General features: G+C 44.2%; 2 protein-coding genes across 5 annotated transcripts; one reads left to right on the top strand and one right to left on the bottom strand.

Moving 5' to 3' along the window:
- Positions 1–498: 498 nt before the first annotated feature.
- On the top strand, positions 499–4,871 carry LOC110486373 (eukaryotic translation initiation factor 3 subunit G). Its single transcript, XM_021557912.3, has 10 exons — positions 499–560; positions 647–693; positions 1,076–1,164; positions 1,294–1,353; positions 3,242–3,346; positions 3,536–3,728; positions 3,852–3,971; positions 4,303–4,439; positions 4,565–4,671; positions 4,783–4,871. The coding sequence occupies exons 1-10, from the start codon at positions 538–540 to the stop codon at positions 4,796–4,798; spliced, it is 897 nt and encodes a 298-aa protein (XP_021413587.1). The 5' UTR covers positions 499–537; the 3' UTR covers positions 4,799–4,871.
- Positions 4,872–5,079: 208 nt separating this feature from the next.
- Positions 5,080–19,318, bottom strand: LOC110486372 (DNA (cytosine-5)-methyltransferase 1.S). 4 transcript variants are annotated; one of them, XM_021557909.3, is made up of 35 exons: positions 19,062–19,318; positions 18,283–18,325; positions 17,587–17,694; positions 17,188–17,437; positions 16,862–16,937; positions 16,675–16,780; positions 16,543–16,583; positions 16,400–16,454; positions 16,228–16,311; positions 15,911–16,020; positions 15,685–15,803; positions 15,437–15,529; positions 15,153–15,304; positions 14,753–14,940; positions 14,376–14,390; positions 13,933–14,116; positions 12,880–12,977; positions 12,395–12,548; positions 12,140–12,255; positions 11,845–12,046; positions 11,541–11,677; positions 10,028–10,207; positions 9,087–9,311; positions 8,691–8,883; positions 8,467–8,557; positions 8,189–8,323; positions 7,743–8,025; positions 7,489–7,630; positions 7,183–7,349; positions 6,905–7,082; positions 6,437–6,632; positions 5,978–6,141; positions 5,686–5,802; positions 5,486–5,597; positions 5,080–5,348 (listed from the first exon to the last, which is right to left on the bottom strand). In XM_021557909.3, the coding sequence occupies exons 1-35, from the start codon at positions 19,106–19,108 to the stop codon at positions 5,311–5,313; spliced, it is 4,599 nt and encodes a 1,532-aa protein (XP_021413584.2). In that variant the 5' UTR covers positions 19,109–19,318; the 3' UTR covers positions 5,080–5,310. The 4 variants fall into 4 exon arrangements, with proteins under 4 accessions (XP_021413584.2, XP_090052587.1, XP_090052588.1 ...); XM_090196461.1 differs by having other exon boundaries at positions 16,543–16,585; positions 16,680–16,780; XM_090196462.1 differs by having other exon boundaries at positions 16,543–16,585; positions 16,683–16,780.
- Between the last annotated feature and the right edge of the window lie 473 nt (positions 19,319–19,791).

Genomic DNA, 19,791 nt, shown 5'->3' with positions numbered 1-19,791 from the left:
AGATGTTAATGCGAGTGTAGCGAAATGCTTGTGCTTCTAGTTCCGACCATTTAGTAATATAACATAACAATTTCACAACAACTACCTTATACACACAAGTGTAAAGGAATTAATAAGAATATGTACATCAAAATATATGAATGGGCGATGGCCGAACGGCATAGGCAACATGCAGTAGATGGTATAGAGTACAGTATATACATATGAGATGAGTATTGTAGGGTATGTAAACATGGAACGCGAAGCGAGGCGGCCATCTCTGTCCGCGCCGGAAGTTTTAAGAGGGATAGGCCAAAACAAATTCAAACAAATAAGGTAGTTATACTCCAGTCTACTAGGTGGCGGTAATTCAACATGAATTGGTTGCCAACCGCCTTTAATCCTCATCGAATAAGATTTTGTGCCCTATCGTTTAAATTGCATTAAGTAGCCTCCATACCCATTGGTGGCGCTCTAGCTATCCTATTTGGTAAGTTTTTCAGTTTGTATCGTTCATGTATTTTTCCTTGTTCTCTGGCCACTGCGCGCATAGACAGAATGCCGTCGATTGAATACGACGAGTGAGTTCTTCAATACATATATACTGATTATCGTATATATCATGTGTTTGAATTCTCAAAAACTGTGTGTTAATCTTTCTTTATAGTTCCAAGCCCAGTTGGGCCGATCAGGTTGAAGAGGAGGGAGACGAAGGTAAGAAGCGGGCTAGCATTAGCTTGCTAGCATTGACGTTAACTTGCTAGCTAAACCGGCCGATTTCCACGTGTATTTTTGACTTCCATTATAGTCGTTAGTTTCTCTGTCACACTTCGTAGTCAGGAAGACAATTTTTGTGATTTGTCAGGGAGAAGACTACCCCCCCCCCCCCCCCCGCCCTGTAAAGTTAGGTGGCTAGCTAGTAAGTAACCTTGGTAGCTAAATAACGTTTGTCTGTCAGGAAAACAAAGTCTACTCGTCATGCGGTAGTTGGCTTGCCTTAGTTGGTGGTAGGCAGCTAACAATCCACTAACAGGCAGCATCGATATTATTGTTAACTATCAGGGCCTCATTTGTATGTTGTCATCCCCACCACCAGGTACCCTACCCCCTCCAAAAGAAACCGTCAAAGGAAATATCAAAACCATCACGGAATACAAGATCGATGAGGATGGAAAGAAGTTCAAGGTACTCTTTGTTATAATGCTCATCCAAATAGGAGTGGGTTTCTTGATTCCTTCCCAGAAAGTACTGACCCTGATTGTCTGAATCAGATGTAACTAACCAAGAAATGAACATTTGTCATTTGTGTAATAGATTATTCGCACCTTCAAGATTGAGACTAGGAAGGCCTCCAAAGCTGTTGCCAGGAGAAAGGTCAGTGTTTTCTTTTGGAATTTAGCGCAATCTTAACCTTTGGTTGCACAACATCCCAGTATTGAGTTTGATAGGGTTGTACATTAACCTTTTACACTCGTACCTGTATATGGGTGAAAAATGGCAGATTTGGAGGCAGTGGCTGTACAATAACATGCTATGCACGACGTCAGAGCTCAGGGTCACCTGATGGGTTTTGACTGACAGCTGTTCTGAACTTGAGCACTGCATGTGACAAGAAGTTGCTCCCATCAATCCTGCTATTGGGTCACTTTAGAATTGTTTTGTCTGAGTGAGGAAAACGCTGTAAATTACGAGGCTCTGTGTTTTGAAAGATGAGACATTAAGGATTATAATAAATACCACTGATGTCATACAAGCAAGCCAAACACACATTAGTCCAAATGGGCACTTCACATATCCTAAGACTCATGTAATATACACTGTCAACATCTATGATCACTATGTTTGATGTACAGTTACAAGATGACATGGGGTTATACCCCCCCATACTGAACAGAAATCAAAGTTTATTTGTCACATGTGCCAAATACAACAGCCGTAGACCTTACAGTGAAATGCTTACTTACAAGCCCTTAACCAACAGTGCCGTTTTAAGGGGAAAAAATAAATATAACAAATAATTAAGGAGCAACAATAAAATAACAGTAGCGATGCTATATACAGGGGGTTCTGGTACAGAGTCAATGTACGGGGGCACCAGTTAGTAGAGGTAATATGTACATGTAGGTAAAGTGACTATGCATGTATAATAAACAGAGCAGCAGCTTAAATTGGGGTGGGGTAGGGATAATGCAAACAGTCCAGGTAGCCATTTGATTAACTGTTCAAGAGTCTTATGGCTTGGGGGTAGAAGCTGTTAAGAAGCCTTTTTGACCTAGACTTGGTGCTCCAGTAACGCTTGCCGTGCGGTAGCAGAGAGAACAGGCTATGACTAGGGTGGCTGGAACCCTTGGCATTTTTTGGGGGCTTGTCAGAGGAAGGCCCCAAAAATTGCCAGGGGCTCCAACCACCCTAGTCATAGGCTGTTCTCTCTGCTACCGCACGCCAAGTCGTACCGGAGTGCCAAGTCTAGGTCAAAAAGGCTTCTTAACAGCTTTACCTGAGTTTGTTTGTTTGGTATTGTGAAGATGATTTGCCGCTGAATAGGCTTCTGAATTGCACTCATGACACCAAAACTACGATCGACTTCTCTGAGTTGCCTTGTGAAAGCCTAACATTAAGATCATATTTTATCATTTAGCTAGTTATGTTGGCAATAGAACAAGATTTCAAATGATGGCCATCTGACCCAGATTGTGATTTATAATGGATCATTTTTGTATTGTGTAAACGTCAACAGTAATTGGGTAAAGGCAGGGATGCAGGGCGGTGTTCCAAACAAAGTAACTGCAAGTGTGCTTCCTCTAGTTCCTCAATGGCACAGATAGGAGAGCTCAAAAATGCACCTTATAGTCAAAGAATCTTTGAGTCATAAAAGTGCATTAAAATTGCTTGGGAACTGTTCACACTTTAGAGAGGTGTGGCCACTTGAAAACACCAGTTAGTCCTCACTTAAACCCTCGTCATTTTTTTGTTCTTTTGTTGCACGTACCCCAAGTTTTTCACACACATTCTTTGTTACTGAATGTATCCAGATTTCGTTATCAACAAATGCGTAATGTTTGGATTCAGTCATGTGTCAGGTGAACTGTTGTCACCTTTAGTCTGATAATTTCCCCATCATCTCCAAAGTGTTCTTTCAGTTGCTGCCACGGTCATGCATATCCTTATTCACATTTCAATTTAGGCCAATTCCCACGAGTGTAAGGGGTTAAAATGTGAAGGTATTTTGATTTAACATTGCTTTTCTATCCCCGCCAATCAGAACTGGAAGAAGTTTGGCAACTCCGAGTATGACCCACCAGGTCCCAATGTTGCTGATACCACAGTCAGTGATGATGTCTTCATGGTGTTCATCTCTAGCAAAGAGGTGAGGAGAAGCTGACCTACTATTGTTCTCTTTGAGCCATCAGAGATCTCCTGGGAAGGAATTGTCTCTTCATATCTTCAGTCGCAACAATCCACCAGTTCATTTGTTTTTATATGATCCTAGTTCATTGTCACATTTTTAGTTCTGGTATAAATCAGTGATATGTAATAACCTGAATCCTTCTCTCAGGACCTGAATGCCCAAGATGTGGAAGAGGACCCCATGAACAAGCTGAAGGGACAGAAGATAGTGTCCTGTCGAATCTGTAAAGGAGACCATTGGACCACACGCTGCCCCTACAAGGACACTCTGGGTCCCATGCAGAAGGAGCTGGCCGAGCAGCTGGGCCTGTCCACTGGAGACCCGACGAAGACTGCAGGAGGTATTGTCATAATTGCCCATAGCTTAAAGTTATATTGTGCTGTAAATGTACACAGTCATGATTGTGGTTAACGTTTTTGTTAAATGGACATCAGATGGATATTTTTTTTAAACTTTGTTTCAGACGAGCCTGAGCCTGCCGCACCAGCTGCAGGGAGCAAAACAGGGAAGTATGTGCCCCCCAGCCTGAGGGACGGCAGCACACGTCGAGGAGAGTCCATGCAGCCCAATCGCCGTGGTGCATGTACGTATGATTTGACTCTTTCTCTGTTGTCTATAAAAAAATATTTGTTTTAGGTAAGTCAAGAACAAATTCTTATTTACAATGACGCCCTATCGGATGCGACGCAGCATACGAGTCTATAGACCTCAACACCGTAGTGTTGTTTGAGAAGTATCTTGATGTCTGGACTACACTCGTGGTCCAGGTTCAGCATGGAGCAGTCCAATCAGAGATTTAAAACAACATTTCTCCTCTTGATTTCATTGGGGGAATTCCAACAAAGCCAGGCATTTTGGTAAACGACTGGGATAACAAACCTAAACTGTAACCAAGTGTGTCTATCCTTCCACAGCTGATGACAACGCCACCATCCGTGTGACCAACCTGTCTGAGGACACACGCGAGACGGATCTGCAGGAGCTCTTCAGGCCTTTTGGCTCCATCTCCAGGATCTACCTGGCAAAGGACAAAAACACAGGCCAGTCCAAGGTGAGTAGTAGAAGTTCATGATAACCATTAACTTGCTTGTGCAGGGTAAAAAGATGAATTGAAAGTTGTGGGAGCATTTACTGGTCGTCGTGTTTGCCTTCTAACGGCCTCTGATTGTCCTTCAGGGCTTTGCCTTCATCAGTTTCCACCGCAGGGAGGATGCAGCCAGAGCCATTGCAGGAGTGTCAGGATTTGGATATGATCATCTTATCCTCAATGTGGAATGGGCCAAGTGAGTATTTAGACTTATGGGAGATGGAGCACTCGTATGCATTGAAAGCCTAATCAGTGGCTGTTTAAAATCTAGATGCTTCACTAAATTGCATCTTTTCTCCCCTCGCAGACCATCAAACAACTGAGATGACATTTCAGGAGGAATGCCAGATTTTGTTCATGTAGTAAGATGTGGCTCTGAATAAAGACTTATGCTGACTGCGTGTCATGTAACCTATTAATTCAATTGGGGGGCAGGTCAGGCTCGATGTAATTACTGCCATAATATTGTAAATGAGCATGACTGGGGGGGAACCACTAAAGTTTCCCTAGTCATGAACACAGCATATGCTTAAATTGATCAGATACTGTAAGTCTAGTTAATTGCATTCAGATTTTCTGATGCCAAGACAACGTTACAAGGAACTGCCATTTAATAAGAGCTTTATTTGAAATATTACAACATATAAAAACTACATACAATTTATTCACTTTCCAAACACGGTTAAAATCACATTTAAAAATCATAAACATGGAATGGTACTGCAGACTGGCCAGCTCATTTAAAAAATATGAGGAGCTCCTGTGGCTTGGTGGGCTTCAGAGTCTCCGGGGAATTTGATTCTCAGTGGAAAGGGGATTGGAATAGGGCCGGGCACTAGTCTGACACCTCCATCTTCTCCTGCTTCCCATTCTCTGAGGGAGGAAAATGACATTCATAGTATGGATACTGATGACACACACTTCCCATCCACATTAAAGCCACTATCAGTAATTCATCAAAATGCCCAAATAGCAGTAACACCACAGGATGCACTTTGAGCAGGCCTAACCTTTCTCATTCTCTTTTGTATTGTCATTCTCTTCCTTGATCCGCTCTAAGACACACTTCTTGATCTCTAGTCCAATGGCTCTGGAGAGTGGTGGAGGAACAGCATTGCCAACCTGAGGGGGGGGGGACACACAGTCACTCAAGGCATTTTCTAGGAGGGGATTGAATTCTTGATGGAGAACAGAGACCCAAGTCCAGTACCTGTCTGTGTTTGTCTAGAACATTTCCAAAGAAGCGGTAGGTATCAGGGAAGCCCTGAGAGCGCGCACACTCCCTCACACTGACCACTCTGTGCTGCTCTGGATGCAGGACACGACCCTAAAACATGACAGGACATTTAGTACCCAAAGCACCCAACATTACAGCTCTGCAGGAGGGAGACCAATACATTTCTGTAGACTAGTATTTATAAACTACAACCACTGTACATGGCTGTGAAATGGTCCTAGCCATTCATCAATTTTGCTAGAGCTGGTACAGTATTAGATTTTACCTGCTTGCCCATGGGCTCAGGGTTGGTAACGGTGGTGCTGAAGAAGCCGTCCCACTCCAGCCTGCCGTAGAGACCGGCCCAGTGGTTGTGGCGGTTCCCCGTGTGGGGCAAACACCAGGGGATCAGAGTGTTGAACTGCCTGTCAGCAGGGTCACAGGGAACCCCTAGAGGACAGGACGACAATCAGAACATTTCTACAGACATCATTACAACAAACCCTTGGATTTGCCATCCAAATTACATTGGCCATCTGACCTGAAAAAGTGCTATAAAAATGAACAGGTTAAGACTATTTGTCAGAGTTATGAACACTCCAAGCACCCACTATTTTAGCAAAGAGGCTAAACTGATTAGGTTGCTAGGTGTTGAAGGTTGCTATTGTATTTAAAATGGAAACGGATGAAATCATTAAGCATTTAATAACATTTGTATGGCCTAAATATCCATAAAAGTGTGTACCTCCTGAACAAGTACAAACACCCCTCAGCGCTCCAGAGCTGCTGCGGCCATTCTTCTTGTCAGGGTGGGTGTAGCGGAGCTTCTTGGATGAGGTCCCGTCCCTCAGCCGGACCTCCATGTTGGGCAGGTCCCTCCAGTCAGAGCCAGGTGCTAGGGGGATGTGCCTCATACGGGCCGCTACAAGGGCACTCAAGTCCTGGGAACCAAAGAGGGACTTAGTTGGTTTCAGGGAAAGCTATCGTCCACCCATCCTCGTGACAGTTCTCATTTAACCAATGTCACAAGCATAACAGGCACACAAAAAAAAATCTGCTCCCCAGGTGTGGTGCTCTTTGCTCCTGTAAAAACCAAACAGCTTTTCACTAAGCTGCACTGAGGCATCCAAGAGACTCCAAAGACCGAGTCACACCTATTCTAACAAGTTACTGCTGAGCCACCAGTTGATTGTAACTGAGGCAGCAGCTGTACCTTGCAGATGTGGTCTTTGAGGATGGGCTGGTACTGCGTGCCTCTGATCTGCCTCTGGAACCAGGACTGGGGCTCTCCGTTGTAGGAGATCTCCAGAGCAGACGCTCCGTTGCGGATCTCTGGCAGGTCAGACATGGTGTCCCTGACTGTGATGGTCCTGTACACACCGCCATTACCTCTGAAACAGGAAGGAACAAATCAGAAAACTAGACAACCCTCATCCTTCACATCACAAGCTATACAACCACACGCTTTTACATTGACTGGTGGCTGGTTACCGTGTGACGTTGCTGAAATATTTCTTGTCGTCCACCACCACGTTGAGAGAGCATGCCCGGGGAGCAAACACATGCAGGGGCTCTGGGTAGCGAGGAAGCTTCTCCCCAGGCGCGGCCGCCAGGATGATGGCCCTGCGCCGCGTCTGAGCTACACCGTACTGCCCAGCCTTGGGAGGAGTGGACAGCAGCGGTCAAGCTTAAGCATATCCCATGAATGACTTTCACAATAACTAAAAACATTGCGTAATACTGCAGACTATTGGATTCATCAATCAGAAAGAAACACGTCAGCTTAAGTTAACTCACCTGAAGGACTCCGAACGTGCACTGATAGCCCATGCGAACAAGACAGCGGAGAGTCAGTTTCAGGACCATGGAGCTTTTGAAGGAGACAAAGTTCCTCACGTTCTCAAGCAGGAAGAACTTGGGTCTGTAGTAGTCGCAGTAACTATAGGAGAATACACGTTAGGGGAAAGTATACAACTACACAGCAACCACTTAGACTGGAGCTTCTGTACTTGGCCAGATCAATAATATACTCCTACATATATTTAACTGACCTGAGATAAGACACCACCAGAGAGTTTTTGAATTTGGAGTAGGTTCTGGAGTTGAAGCGGTTCATGCCGCTGAAGCCTTGACAGGGAGGGCCTCCACACAGCATCTCCACATCTCCCTTCTGGGGCAGCCGCTGGCCCAGGGAGTTTGTCTTCTCTCCAGACATCACCAGCTTTAGCAGCACATTGCAGTCCTCTGTAAACACTGTGGTGCCCGGGTTGTTCAGTCTGAAGGCCTGGGCTGCTGGGTCCCACATCTCAATGGCCCACAGAGTCTCGGCAATACCTGACAGGTTGGGGCCAACAACAAATTGCAGTCACTATGTGGCCTGACAAACACTTAACATTACTCTTGTAACAAATTCTACCTGTATATTAAAAAAGTTCCCTTGTGGTCACAAACACAACTTAGACATTTCCCAAGCTGTTGAAGTAAAGAAACTACTAACCAGCTTGGTGGAAGCCTTCAGAGAGCCCACCGCAGCCAGAGAACACATCCAGGGTACGCAGCTTGGGCACCTTGGGGTCCTGAGGCTCCTGGTCTGGAGGCTCCTGAACAGAAGACGACTTCCCTTTGCCTTTACCTGGAGGGCAGGGGGTTTGGAGCCACAGTTACAACAGTAGTCAGAGAAGCCTCATGACAAGCCTAAACCTCTAATAGGCAAGAGGACATTTCAAAAGGAGAGAACTATATGACTGGCAATAAGTACCAGAGGAGGGTAGTTACCTTTGCCCTTCCCTTTCCCCTTGCCCTTGTTCACAGCAGAGCGGGCATGGTTGGGTGGGTCCTCAAAGCTCTTCGACTTGGCATTATAAGCCTTTGGGTGAGAAGGAGACCGATATTACCATCTTGAGCAAACTTCCGCAAATGAGCATCTCAGCTACTTAGCATGCAAGATTAATATGGGAAGTTAAAGTTGCTCAATTGCTTCTCATCTAGTCCGGCCTCACCTCAAGGAAGTAGAATCGGTCAGGTCCGCCTGAGGAGAAGTCCTGAACGGTCTCATTCAGGTCCTCTCCGTACTCCACACGACACCGGCCCAGCACCTCCGACATGTTGACTGTCACTTCCTCATCACTCCAGTACAACTGGTTGATGTCTGTGTGGTAACCTGCCTTTGCCCCCTTGTGAGTGTTCTCAGGCCTGAGAGGGTGAACATTAAGAGTAAAGTAAAACCACAGAATACAAAATTATATAGACATGCATATATTGGCACCAGTTCACCTCCTTACAGTGAAGATGCATTTTAGGCCAAAATTCTTATTGTACAAAAGTCACTAAATTTGACATGGATCCAAGGGGTCCTTCTTTTCAGTTCTACCATGACATTTGACTTGGGCGCTCACCTGTAGAATTTGTACAAGCGCAGTTTGACTTCAGACACGTCAGCCTTCCCGTTGCTGCGTCTGTGGCAGAAGATCTCCTTGATGCGTCCCACTCTGAAGGGCTCAGGGGCATCCAGGTTGGAGCCCTTGATGTAGTCTGAATGCTTCCTGTAGTACTCTGGGTACAACTCCTCATCCACATCCTCCTTCCTGTGAGGACGCTTCACTGGACTGGCTGCCTTCACACTGAGCACAAGAAAATGTTATGGTAAGGGGAGATGTGTATATAAAAAAGTTTTTCAAAAGCCGATGTTGAATTTGCCAACACTAGGATTTGCCTGTGGTATTGAATCTTTCAGCAGGGACCCCAATTTTGCACCAGAATCTCTAGGGACCCACCCCTCCAAATCTTAACAACAAACTCAATACATTTAGATTTACATCAAATGATCTTCAATTCATAAGATTTATCCCTTAACAGATCTTTCCCAAAAACATTTGCCTACTGTCCCATACAATAACCTGTACTCTTAATTTGTTACAATAATTTGTTTTGTCGCGACCCCACCACAATTACCCCGTGACTCCGACTTTGAATATCACTGATGTAAGAGAATCAACAAGGGGCTTTGCATCCTATGCAAATCATGAACGTGGAAGGTGTTCTACGATGTGCTAGCGGAGCCAAACTAAAGTGCCACAGAGTTGCATTATTGTCCAGAGAATGCAGAGTCCAGAGTTATTTATGCCTGTTATACCAATGCTATAAATGAACACATTTGCCACTAGAAATGTTTTCAACATCCACTGAAGTAGATAGCAAGTTTACGAGATCACTACATTAGTTCCCTTGGTGACTAAACAAACAGACTTGCTGGTTTAGCAAACCAAATATACCATTCAGAAACAAGTATTCAACAATGCCATGTATAAGCATCAGTATTCCTGGATGTTCCACTCACCTGAAGTTGTATGCATCAGGGGGCAGGTAGCAGCTGTCTCCCACTCTGAACTGCTCTCCCTTCAGGCAGGCCAGAGCATATAAGGCCTTGGAGTCATGGTCCTCATCCTTTATGGGTTCAAACACCCGAGGAGTCTCCTGTTCTTCCCTCTCCTCAGCCCTACTACAGCTGGCACAGAAGCTGAAATACAGGAGACACGGTAACCCAAGACAAACTTATTAATCCTCCTATCAAATGTCAAACACTTAAAAGGTTCAGACATTGCAAAGTCAAATTCAAGGACTTTCAAGCACTGAATTGTAATTTGAAGACCTCAATTTGTAATGAATTGCAGTATAGAAGAAAAACAGCATTACCACTTGACAAGCCTTTCCAAAGGCACTATGCATTGGAATTCAACATTTTGCCATTTGAGATGTAGGGTATTGTATCATGTTTCTCAAACAAAAAAAACAACCACCCAACATGTCCCTTTGTATGTATGGCAAGCCAAGTTCGAGACAACATGTCCCTTTGTATGTATGGCAAGCCAAGTTCGAGACAACATGTCCCTTTGTATGTATGGCAAGCCAAGTTCGAGACAACATGTCCCTTTGTATGTATGGCAAGCCAAGTTCGAGACAACATGTCCCTTTGTATGTATGGCAAGCCAAGTTCGAGACAACATGTCCCTTTGTATGTATGGCAAGCCAAGTTCGAGACAACATGTCCCTTTGTATGTATGGCAAGCCAAGTTCGAGACAACATGTCCCTTTGTATGTATGGCAAGCCAAGTTCGAGACAACATGTCCCTTTGTATGTATGGCAAGCCAAGTTCGAGACAACATGTCCCTTTGTATGTATGGCAAGCCAAGTTCAAGACAACATGTCCCTTTGTATGTATGGCAAGCCAAGTTCAAGACAACATTTCCCTTTGTATGGCAAGCCAAGTTCGAGACAACATTTCCCTTTGTATGGCAAGCCAAGTTCGAGACAACATTTCCCTTTGTATGTATGGCAAGCCAAGTTCAAGACAACATGTCCCTTTGTATGTATGGCAAGCCAAGTTCGAGACAACATGTCCCTTTGTATGTATGGCAAGCCAAGTTCGAGACAACATGTCCCTTTGTATGTATGGCAAGCCAAGTTCAAGACAACATGTCCCTTTGTATGTATGGCAAGCCAAGTTCGAGACAACATTTCCCTTTGTATGGCAAGCCAAGTTCGAGACAACATTTCCCTTTGTATGGCAAGCCAAGTTCAAGACAACATTTGATGTCATAATAACCGTATATGGTTTTAAAACACCAGTTAATTGAAACTGCAGGAAAGAAATGAAAGTCCACATCAAACTACTCAGAAATTAAATCATTGGAGCAGAAGAGCTTATTTAAAAACCTAATTTCAAAATTACTTTTCAAGAACCACACGGAGGAAATGTCAGCTTTAAGGTATTCCAGTACTAGATTTTCAGAGCTCCAAATGTAAGTACTTGACAGCCCTATCAGCACTTTAAATGTCAATTATGACTCACTTGAACTTGCAGTCCTCTTGGGGTGTGAAGGTGGGCGGGGTCTCAAAGCGGGCACAGTCTCCTTCATACCACAGCTGGTAGAAGAAATTCTTCCCATTGTCATCGTCAATCACCTTGATGTCCTCTACCATGCCACCCTGGAAACACAGTGGTACGAAATACATCAGTGATGAGGTGCATGGAGTAGTAGCTGTATAGACAATTGGCATGACAAGGACCGTAGTAGTTGGAAAGACAGCGTGCACAGATCTGGGACCAGGCTGGCAACCCCGCTTAAAGAGCGATAAAGCCAATGAATTCATACCTCCATGAACCAGTTGTCTGAGGGGGCCTTGTACATGACGTTGACCTTGCCCTCTACGTAGCTCAGCTGCATGTCTTCACAGTCCTCAACCAGGAACAGCTCCAGAGGGTCAGAGGACTCCCCCAGTACAGTATCTGTACCACGGCAAAACCAGTGGGCATGGAACCACTTCCCATTGTTATCCTCCCACAGAGATGTGATTCTGGAGACCCAAGACAAGACAGTCAACCCCTGAGCCATTCAGAAACCAATAGAAAAGGCCAAGTCAAGATTCTTAAACTGCTATAGAACCTACCTGGCCAGGTAGAGCAGGATTGATGGGTCATCAGAGCTGACAGAAACACAGTCTCCCACCTCTAGCACCTCATTGTCCATACGCGCCTTCATGTAGTACTGCTTCTTCCCCTCAGTCTGAACATAGGAGGGAAAGAACCTTTATCCCAAGTCAGTCAAATTACATACACATTTTTGATATTACAAGTCTAGTGTACTAAGGGATATTTTGACCAGTTTGAGGTTAAGAACTTCCTACAACACGAAGAGTACATACTTTGATAGAGTCTCCAACCCAGGTCAGCTTGCCATTACTCTGCTTCTTAGTCTTGGCCTTGGACACCTTCTTTGAAGGGGCCTTTACAGGCAATAACTCTTCCTCCTCTATGTTCTCATCATCCTCAGCTTCCTTTACTGCCAGGTTGGGGCATCTGGTGGGGCAATTACATTGATAAGAGAGCAGATCACATTAGCCAATGAGTTCAAGCCACCATACCTACAACATAAGCTCCCAATTTGAAATAAAGGGCTCTGAAGAGGTTCATTAGCTGGCTAGTGTAGCCCCATCCCCAGTTCCACCCCATGGCTCAGTTCACACTTAGTGGCAGTTTTTAACAGTCTCAGAACTGTTTAGTGTTTTCCAGAATGAGTTCATGGGAAGGAACAGTGTTCTGGAACAAAATGTTATGAGTGTTCAGAAACAGCCATGGCAGGAACCATTTATCTACGCAACTAAGGGGCACTAAAGATCAGCCAACTTACCTCCTCTTCTGGCAAGCCTGCTTGCTGCGACCACTACCGCCAAACTTGATCATGTCCTTGCAGGCTGAACACTTGCCACAGTCTGGAACGAGGCAAACCTGTAGACAGAGGAATGAGAACATGAGTGTTTTAAACTAGGGCATACCAAAGCTACATCATAGCCACTCCTCTTTCACCCCCAGCTTCCAAACTAACCCTGATTCAGATGACCATCCTACCCATGCTAGAATACAGAGTTGTAACTTACAGCTCGGCAGGTACGGGTGCTCTTGAGCGGCTAGATGTTACCATTCGGCCATCAGATTTGCCGCCAATGCTCCTTACAGGACACATCACTGCACTCTATACTCCTCATCTCTGTATACCTGTTGCAAGACCCACTGGTTGATATTTATTTATAAAACCCTCTAAAGCCTCACTCCGCCCTATCTGAGATATCTACTGCAGCCCTCATCCTCCACATACAACACCCGTTCTGCCAGTCACATTCTGTTAAAGGTCCCCAAAGCACACATATCCCTGGGTCGCTCCTCTTTTCAGTTCGCTGCAGCTAGTGACTGGAACGAGCTGCAACAAACACTCAAACTGGACATTTATCTCAATCTCTTCATTCAATGACAATATGGACACTTACTGACAGTTGTGGCTGCTTTGCATGATGTATTGTTGTCTCTACCCTCTTGCCCTTTGTGCTGTTGTCTGTGCCCAATGTTTGTACCATGTTTTGTGCTGCTACCATATGTTGCTTTCATGCTGTGTTGTCTTAAGTCTCTTTATGTAGTGTTGTCTCTTGTCGTGATGTGTGTTTTGTTCATTTTTAATCCCAGCCCCCGTAGGCGGCCTTTTAGTAGGCCGTCATTGTAAATAATAATTTGTTCTTAACCGACTTGCCTAGTTAAATAAATGCTTCAATTATGAACAGGAGACCAATTAGTTGCATAAGAGTTTAACTAGCTTGCTTGGCAGAAGGTTTGCACTTATTCAAAGTGCAATTAAATAAGGCTCCCCCAAGTCTTGGCTCAACCTCATTCAGATCGGCACTTAGTAAGTTACCTCACAGACACCGCAGCGCTGGCGTTTGATTCCGCCATCCTTCTCATTCTGATCAATCTGGTCAGAGAAGAAAGTGTCAAAGATCTTGTAGACCAGCTTGGTGGTAGTCGCTCTAGTGGGCCCTCCTTTGCTGTCCCTCTCAATCTTGGTGGGATGGCGGATGGCCTGTCTTCTAGCAGCTCTCCTATGAAGGCAAAGAAGCAGGTGTTGGCCCAACGCAATCAATTATTATAATATTAGTATAAAATGTAGTAATGCTGTGTTCAAGCTCTTGACAGCCAAAGCAGCCATGCTTTTAGTAGGCATGCAGATTTTTTTAATGGCAAACAGCACAAATTGAGATGAGCTATACAGTTCAAATTGCTCTATGACAACACATTTGTTGCAATGCACACCAAACAAGCCAAGGATATTTTCAGACCGAAGGGCTGTAGAATACCTACCAGTACAACAGCATGCTGCATTAGGGAATGTCAAGAGGAGTGTTAAACACCAGGGATCAGAGGGAACAAACAGCAGGGAGACAAACATAACCCCCTTATTGTCCCCAACACAAATCCGCATGTGAACATACACAGCTCTGGTGGCTGGACCTTTAACTTTACGGTTTGAACATAAAATAAACCACAGCCAATTAGACTGAAGTGCATCTTCAATCCAGCTATTGACCGACAGTCTGACATTTTAACTTCATGCTAAGAGAGTTTGGATTCTCTTCCAGCCACACAGCCTAGTGAGAAGCAGACAGCACTACAGGGGGGTTGTGCTTATAAACGGCAAGTCTGTTGCAACATCAGACAATACCAGGTCCTATCATTACCTCTTTCCTAGGGTGACCCCAGCCAGCTTGATCAGGTCCCTCATGCAGGGGGTGACGATGATGGGCTGCTCGTCAGAGTCCCCGGCCTCGTCGTAGCTCTCCACCTGCTCCACCACGAACTGGGCGTGGCGCAGCAGCGTGTCCTCTGTGAAACGGTTGAAGTTCAGCCCAGCAGGAGGCACTGTGGTCTTAGGGGCAAAGAGGAGAGCTGGCGAGTCAAGTCAGTGCTGAAGCTGATGTTGCCATGTGTGAAGATTTGGGCCATTTTCATGAGACACCAAACAGAAAAATAACTACCTGCACTTATCCAATAATAAACTGTAGTGGCAACACTGAACATGTTGCACTAATAAACACGACCCTAGTCAAGCATCTACACCAAACGATCTTAGTATTTCACCTCAATCTTGTTGAGGAGGTCCTCATAGCTGACGTCAGGGTTCTTCTGCAGGAACTCCACCACCATCTTGCTCATGTAGATCTTCTCCTGCATCACAGCGAAGATGGGGGCGTACTCCTCCCTGGGATCCATCAGGATGTAGTCAGCAAAGGCTGGAGATAGAGAAGACGTCATGGGTTAGAGGTCTGAGTCACTATATACACACCATGAGTATAGGCATTAGGCTAATGTTTTAACGTTCAATCCACTTAAATAAACCTAAAGGAAGCTCTTGATTAGATTACCTGTAGTGAATCCAATTAAGGCTTTCTCTCCTCCGTCAAAACCAGTGATCCACCAGGCGTTGATGGGACCAAGCTTTTTGGCAGGAACCCCACCTAGAAAAATAGCAGTACAGTAGTTAGCCATAGGTACACCACTCAAGTATATCTTACATAAAATTATTTAGTAAAGATTGTAAATCAACTATGGTTGGAGGAAAACAAATATATATATATAAACATTGTTAGTGTGAAAAAGGTCAGGGCCATACCATCCATGCAGGGGTTGTCATCATAGATAGGCTTGACTGCACAGCTGAAGTACAGCTCAACGTTCTTCTCAATGAGCCCAGAGTCAAATGGACACAGGTGGCCACGCTTGTCATAAACACTGCAACAAAGAACAGTTCACCTTCACCAAGGTGACAGCAAAAAACATGCACTAAAAAGCTGATGCTGTATACAATTTTGAAGGGACAGCATAGAGGAACCACTCACCAGAAGTTGGTAATCTTGTGCTGGGGTAGTTCCTCGTAGTTCTCAAAGCCGTCTTCGTTGGAGTCAAACAGAGAGAGGCGCTCGTCTGTTAACATTTCTGGCTCATCCAGCTGTAAGTATACAAACATAATCAAGAAAAGTCATTGTTTAACCAGTCAATCAATGAAACCATACCTAGAATAAATCCATATTGTTTTACTCTATGAAATCCTATTTAGTGCAAGTCATCATTCAACAAATATCCAGTTGGCCCTAATGACATGTTAAAATGGCACCTTATCCCATTTTCTTTAGTATTACAGCCTCGAGTTTCTCACCGCATTATCAGGATCTCCCTGAAATAACTTGAGGTCCGAGTCATCCAGATACTGCCTGCAGTCTGGACATTTAGGGGGTGGAGTCTGAAACAGGAGATGAGCATCAGTGACACTGACATGGCAACTCTGCTCCGAAATTATATAACAGCTTGAGCACAGGAATGAGCCTCACCTTAGCTGCAGCCACTGCCTTCATTTTCTCACTAGTGGCGTCCTCTGCAACTGGCCTGAGAAGAGAGGATGGAGACAGTCAATGCAAATTGGAGGAAGGGTGTGGCCAATTGAAGGGGGAGGTTAAAAGGTGAATGGTCTTACTTATTGTCTGGCTCCACTTTAAAACGCTTCTCTTCTTGTGTCTACAACAGAAAGAACTGATTAGGAGGTGCATTGATTAATAAGAGTAAATCACATGTCTGAGTGACAGGTGCCACACAATAAGATCCTCACCTCTTCCTCTGTGTCCCGGTCTACTTTCTCCTTCTCTTCCACTTCTCTATTTGTAACCTCTCCATTCGTAACCTCTCCGTTCACCTCGTCAGACTTGCGCTTCTGACTGCAAGGGAAAAGTTTATTCATGAGCAGAATGCATAAGACCTTGAAAGGTTAAGGGAAACATAGATGAGTTCCTACTTACACTTTGGAGAACATTGATAAGATGGTGGGTTGTTTTCCGGAGACAGAGTTTCTTGTGACTCTGGAACCAGGAGATTCTGGACAAAAGTAAAGAAACAATGTTTTATTATTTAAGGATTTGGAATCGATTGCATCCATGTGCCTCAACACTTGGTCATTTCCCAAAATGTAAAGTTCTCTAAGATGTGTTGGGTTTTACAAGTTGTTTGATAAAACAATTAGATGGAACATCAGAACCAATCTTTCAGAGCATGAGACATCACAGAAAATGGATACTGTATAGATTAATCAAGGGAGAAATTGATGTTCCCAGCCACTCCTACTCACTCTTGGGCTCAGAGTCTGACTTGCTCTTCCGTCCTCCCTTGCCTTTGGGGGCAGAAGGAGACTTCATGGCATCAGCCTCTTTGGTGTCCATGATTACTTCTTCATCCTCTTTCTTGTGAGAGTCACCATTTGCTGCAGAGCCATTTGTTTTGCCATTCTTGCAGTTCTGCGCCACAACATCACCGTGTGAGCCATTCTCCACACACAGCTCACGTCCCAAAAGGGCCTTCACCTTAGAGAGGTAGCCATCCTGAGGGGAACATGTAGGCCCTGGTCAAAAGCACTATATAGGAAATAAGGTGCCATTTTGGACAAACCCAAAGATACTATTTTTATGGAGTGAGAGATGGGCCAGAGTGAGTGGATTCATTAGATTGACAGGATGCAGCCACAACTCACCATTGAGATCTCTGAACTCTTCATCTTGGCTTTCAGGCTGCTGAGCTGGTCCTGGGCATCCGGATGCAGGAAGTCCTGCACCAACTTGACCTTTTCTTTGACACGGTCCTATGAGTTAAATAAACTGGTTTAAGACATGCTTTGGAAGGTGCTACCCATCTACGTTATTTTAAGTGCTTAGCCACAAGCTGTTCACTCACCTACGGTGAGGAAGACAATCGAGCATGAGGTCTTATACCAACAAGCTCCGAGACAGTTTGTAGCTACAAGCCATCAGAATGCTGAACACTAAGCAGCCCTCCACACATATGCACTCATCCACACGATTTTATGCCACACATTAAATAATGCACAACGTAAACACTTGCCCCCCAATCCCCAAAACAGGTGTAAATATTAGACTGCAGATTGTGCATTCTTGTATTATACTTATGTTAAAAAGTTAATTTTAGTCTGAGCCATTTACTTTCGCTTATATTATTTCTTATTGTCGAGAAGGAACCTGCAAGTACCGTAGGCATTTCGTTGGACGATGTATACCATGTGTATCTTGTACATACGACTAATACAACTTCACAAAGGGATAGTCATGATCGGCTTTCTGGACATTAGTCAACGTTTGAAATAACAGAACACGTAAATAAGTCTTTAGCATTCGAAACCAAAATGTCCAACTTGGTAGTTCATGTCACTCACCTCATCGGAGATCCCATCTTCATCTTTTTCCAACACCTCCAGCCTGTAAACAAAAAACAGAGTGTTACCCACTCGCTACAATGATCTAAACATGAACATAGTCAAATCCAGTATATTAGCATGGCACAACTTGTTGACAGGTCGCTAACGCTAAATGTTAACGACATCTAGCTGGACACTTGATTGTGAACCTGACATGATTTTGAATTCCTATCCTAGCTACTGTACCAAGCATCGAACAAGAAGCCAGCTAGTTAATGTCTGTTTACAGCATGATAACAATGTAGATAGCAACTCAAAACGGCTAGCTAACATTTCACAAATAGTCGATGATCGCTAGCAAGCTAACAATTAACGCGAACGTTAACATTAGTTAGCCAACTAGGAAATAAAAACATGCATGTATTCAATATTGAAGTGAGAGGCAACAGCTGACATGAGCCAAAATGTATTATTTGGCGCCAAATCTATTCCCAAGCACAACGCATCTTTGGTACAGTTAAATAGCTAGACATGGCATAGGACAACCGTGGAAGATGCTAGCTAGCTAGCTATCCATCCAGTTAGTAGAGCCGTTTCAGCGTGGCAACATTAATTCGCAGTATTGTGCATGGAATGGTAGATCGTGTGATGCGGTGAGAATTAGAATACCCCATGCCATGCATGTGTGCTTATTTGACAGGACAAAGGGTGAACTGAACGCAGTGTGCTGCAAGCTAGCTAGCCGAACATGACAGCACTGCAACATTACATTTGCGCTAGCTAGCTTGTAACGTTACCTTTTCCTGACATCCACTGGCAGAAACAAGGAGGTATTGGCTGGCATTTCAAGTGTGAGCGTGATAGACTAAAATATAAAACTCGTTTAGATAAAAACAAGGAAAGACAACAAAGAATCGTTAAAACTATGAGGTAAAATCAGAGCTCTCTGAAAAACAATGTGTGTGGCATCTGATTTAGGCTAGCTATATGCAGTTCAGGCGCGCGGGGCCGTCTTTTCGCGCGGAAACCCGGGCATTTTGGGCTTTACCATTACGTTGATGTATAGGTGAAACGCATGGAGAATATGGGATCAAATTTCATTAATACATGTATCGATTAAGGTTTTGAACAACTTTTACATTAATAGTTCAATTAAATTATACATTAGCATTGGCTGTTTGTTTCATAGTATGTTTTCACCTCTCTATGGAATATTTTAAATTGTTGACACCCCCATTGATTTGGATACTACAAAACTTCGTTCACCACAATGTACATGATTTAGCGAGGGAAATCAAGGAACGACACAAATGCAATCGGATTGATAGTGATAATGGTTGATATATATATATTTTTTTATCAGAGACATAGCTGGCTTTATACATGTATTTCTTATGATGACCTGCTGTACAACTAACGCCTCATGTCCACGAGATGCCGCAAACTCTTTGACATTGAAGTCATTCAATGTCAAAGGAGCAGTACGCACGCTACGTTAGGGATGCCGCACTAGGTGGTGGTGTGTTC

This window comes from Oncorhynchus mykiss, chromosome 13 (genome assembly GCF_057628025.1).
Source record: "Oncorhynchus mykiss isolate SJ-2025 chromosome 13, ASM5762802v1, whole genome shotgun sequence".
NCBI lineage: Eukaryota > Metazoa > Chordata > Actinopteri > Salmoniformes > Salmonidae > Oncorhynchus > Oncorhynchus mykiss.
The sequence above is the reverse complement of the archived record's forward strand: the minus strand, read 5'-3'. Positions and strand labels throughout refer to the sequence as shown.

What these genes read in the sequence shown, in the direction of transcription:
- LOC110486373 (XM_021557912.3), top strand. Translation starts at nt 538, where the DNA reads ATGCCGTCGATTGAATACGACGA. An exon ending in AAGCTGTTGCCAGGAGAAAG is followed by an intron (nt 1,354 to 3,241) that starts GTCAGTGTTTTC and finishes CCCGCCAATCAG; the next exon opens with AACTGGAAGAAGTTTGGCAA. An exon ending in GCCCAATCGCCGTGGTGCAT is followed by an intron (nt 3,972 to 4,302) that starts GTACGTATGATT and finishes ATCCTTCCACAG; the next exon opens with CTGATGACAACGCCACCATC.
- LOC110486372 (XM_021557909.3), bottom strand. Translation starts at nt 19,108, where the DNA reads ATGCCAGCCAATACCTCCTTGTTTCTGCCAGTGGATGTCAGGAAAAG. An exon ending in GGGTTGGAGACTCTATCAAA is followed by an intron (nt 12,256 to 12,394) that starts GTATGTACTCTT and finishes TCCTATGTTCAG; the next exon opens with ACTGAGGGGAAGAAGCAGTA. An exon ending in CGCTTGTACAAATTCTACAG is followed by an intron (nt 8,884 to 9,086) that starts GTGAGCGCCCAA and finishes TCACCCTCTCAG; the next exon opens with GCCTGAGAACACTCACAAGG.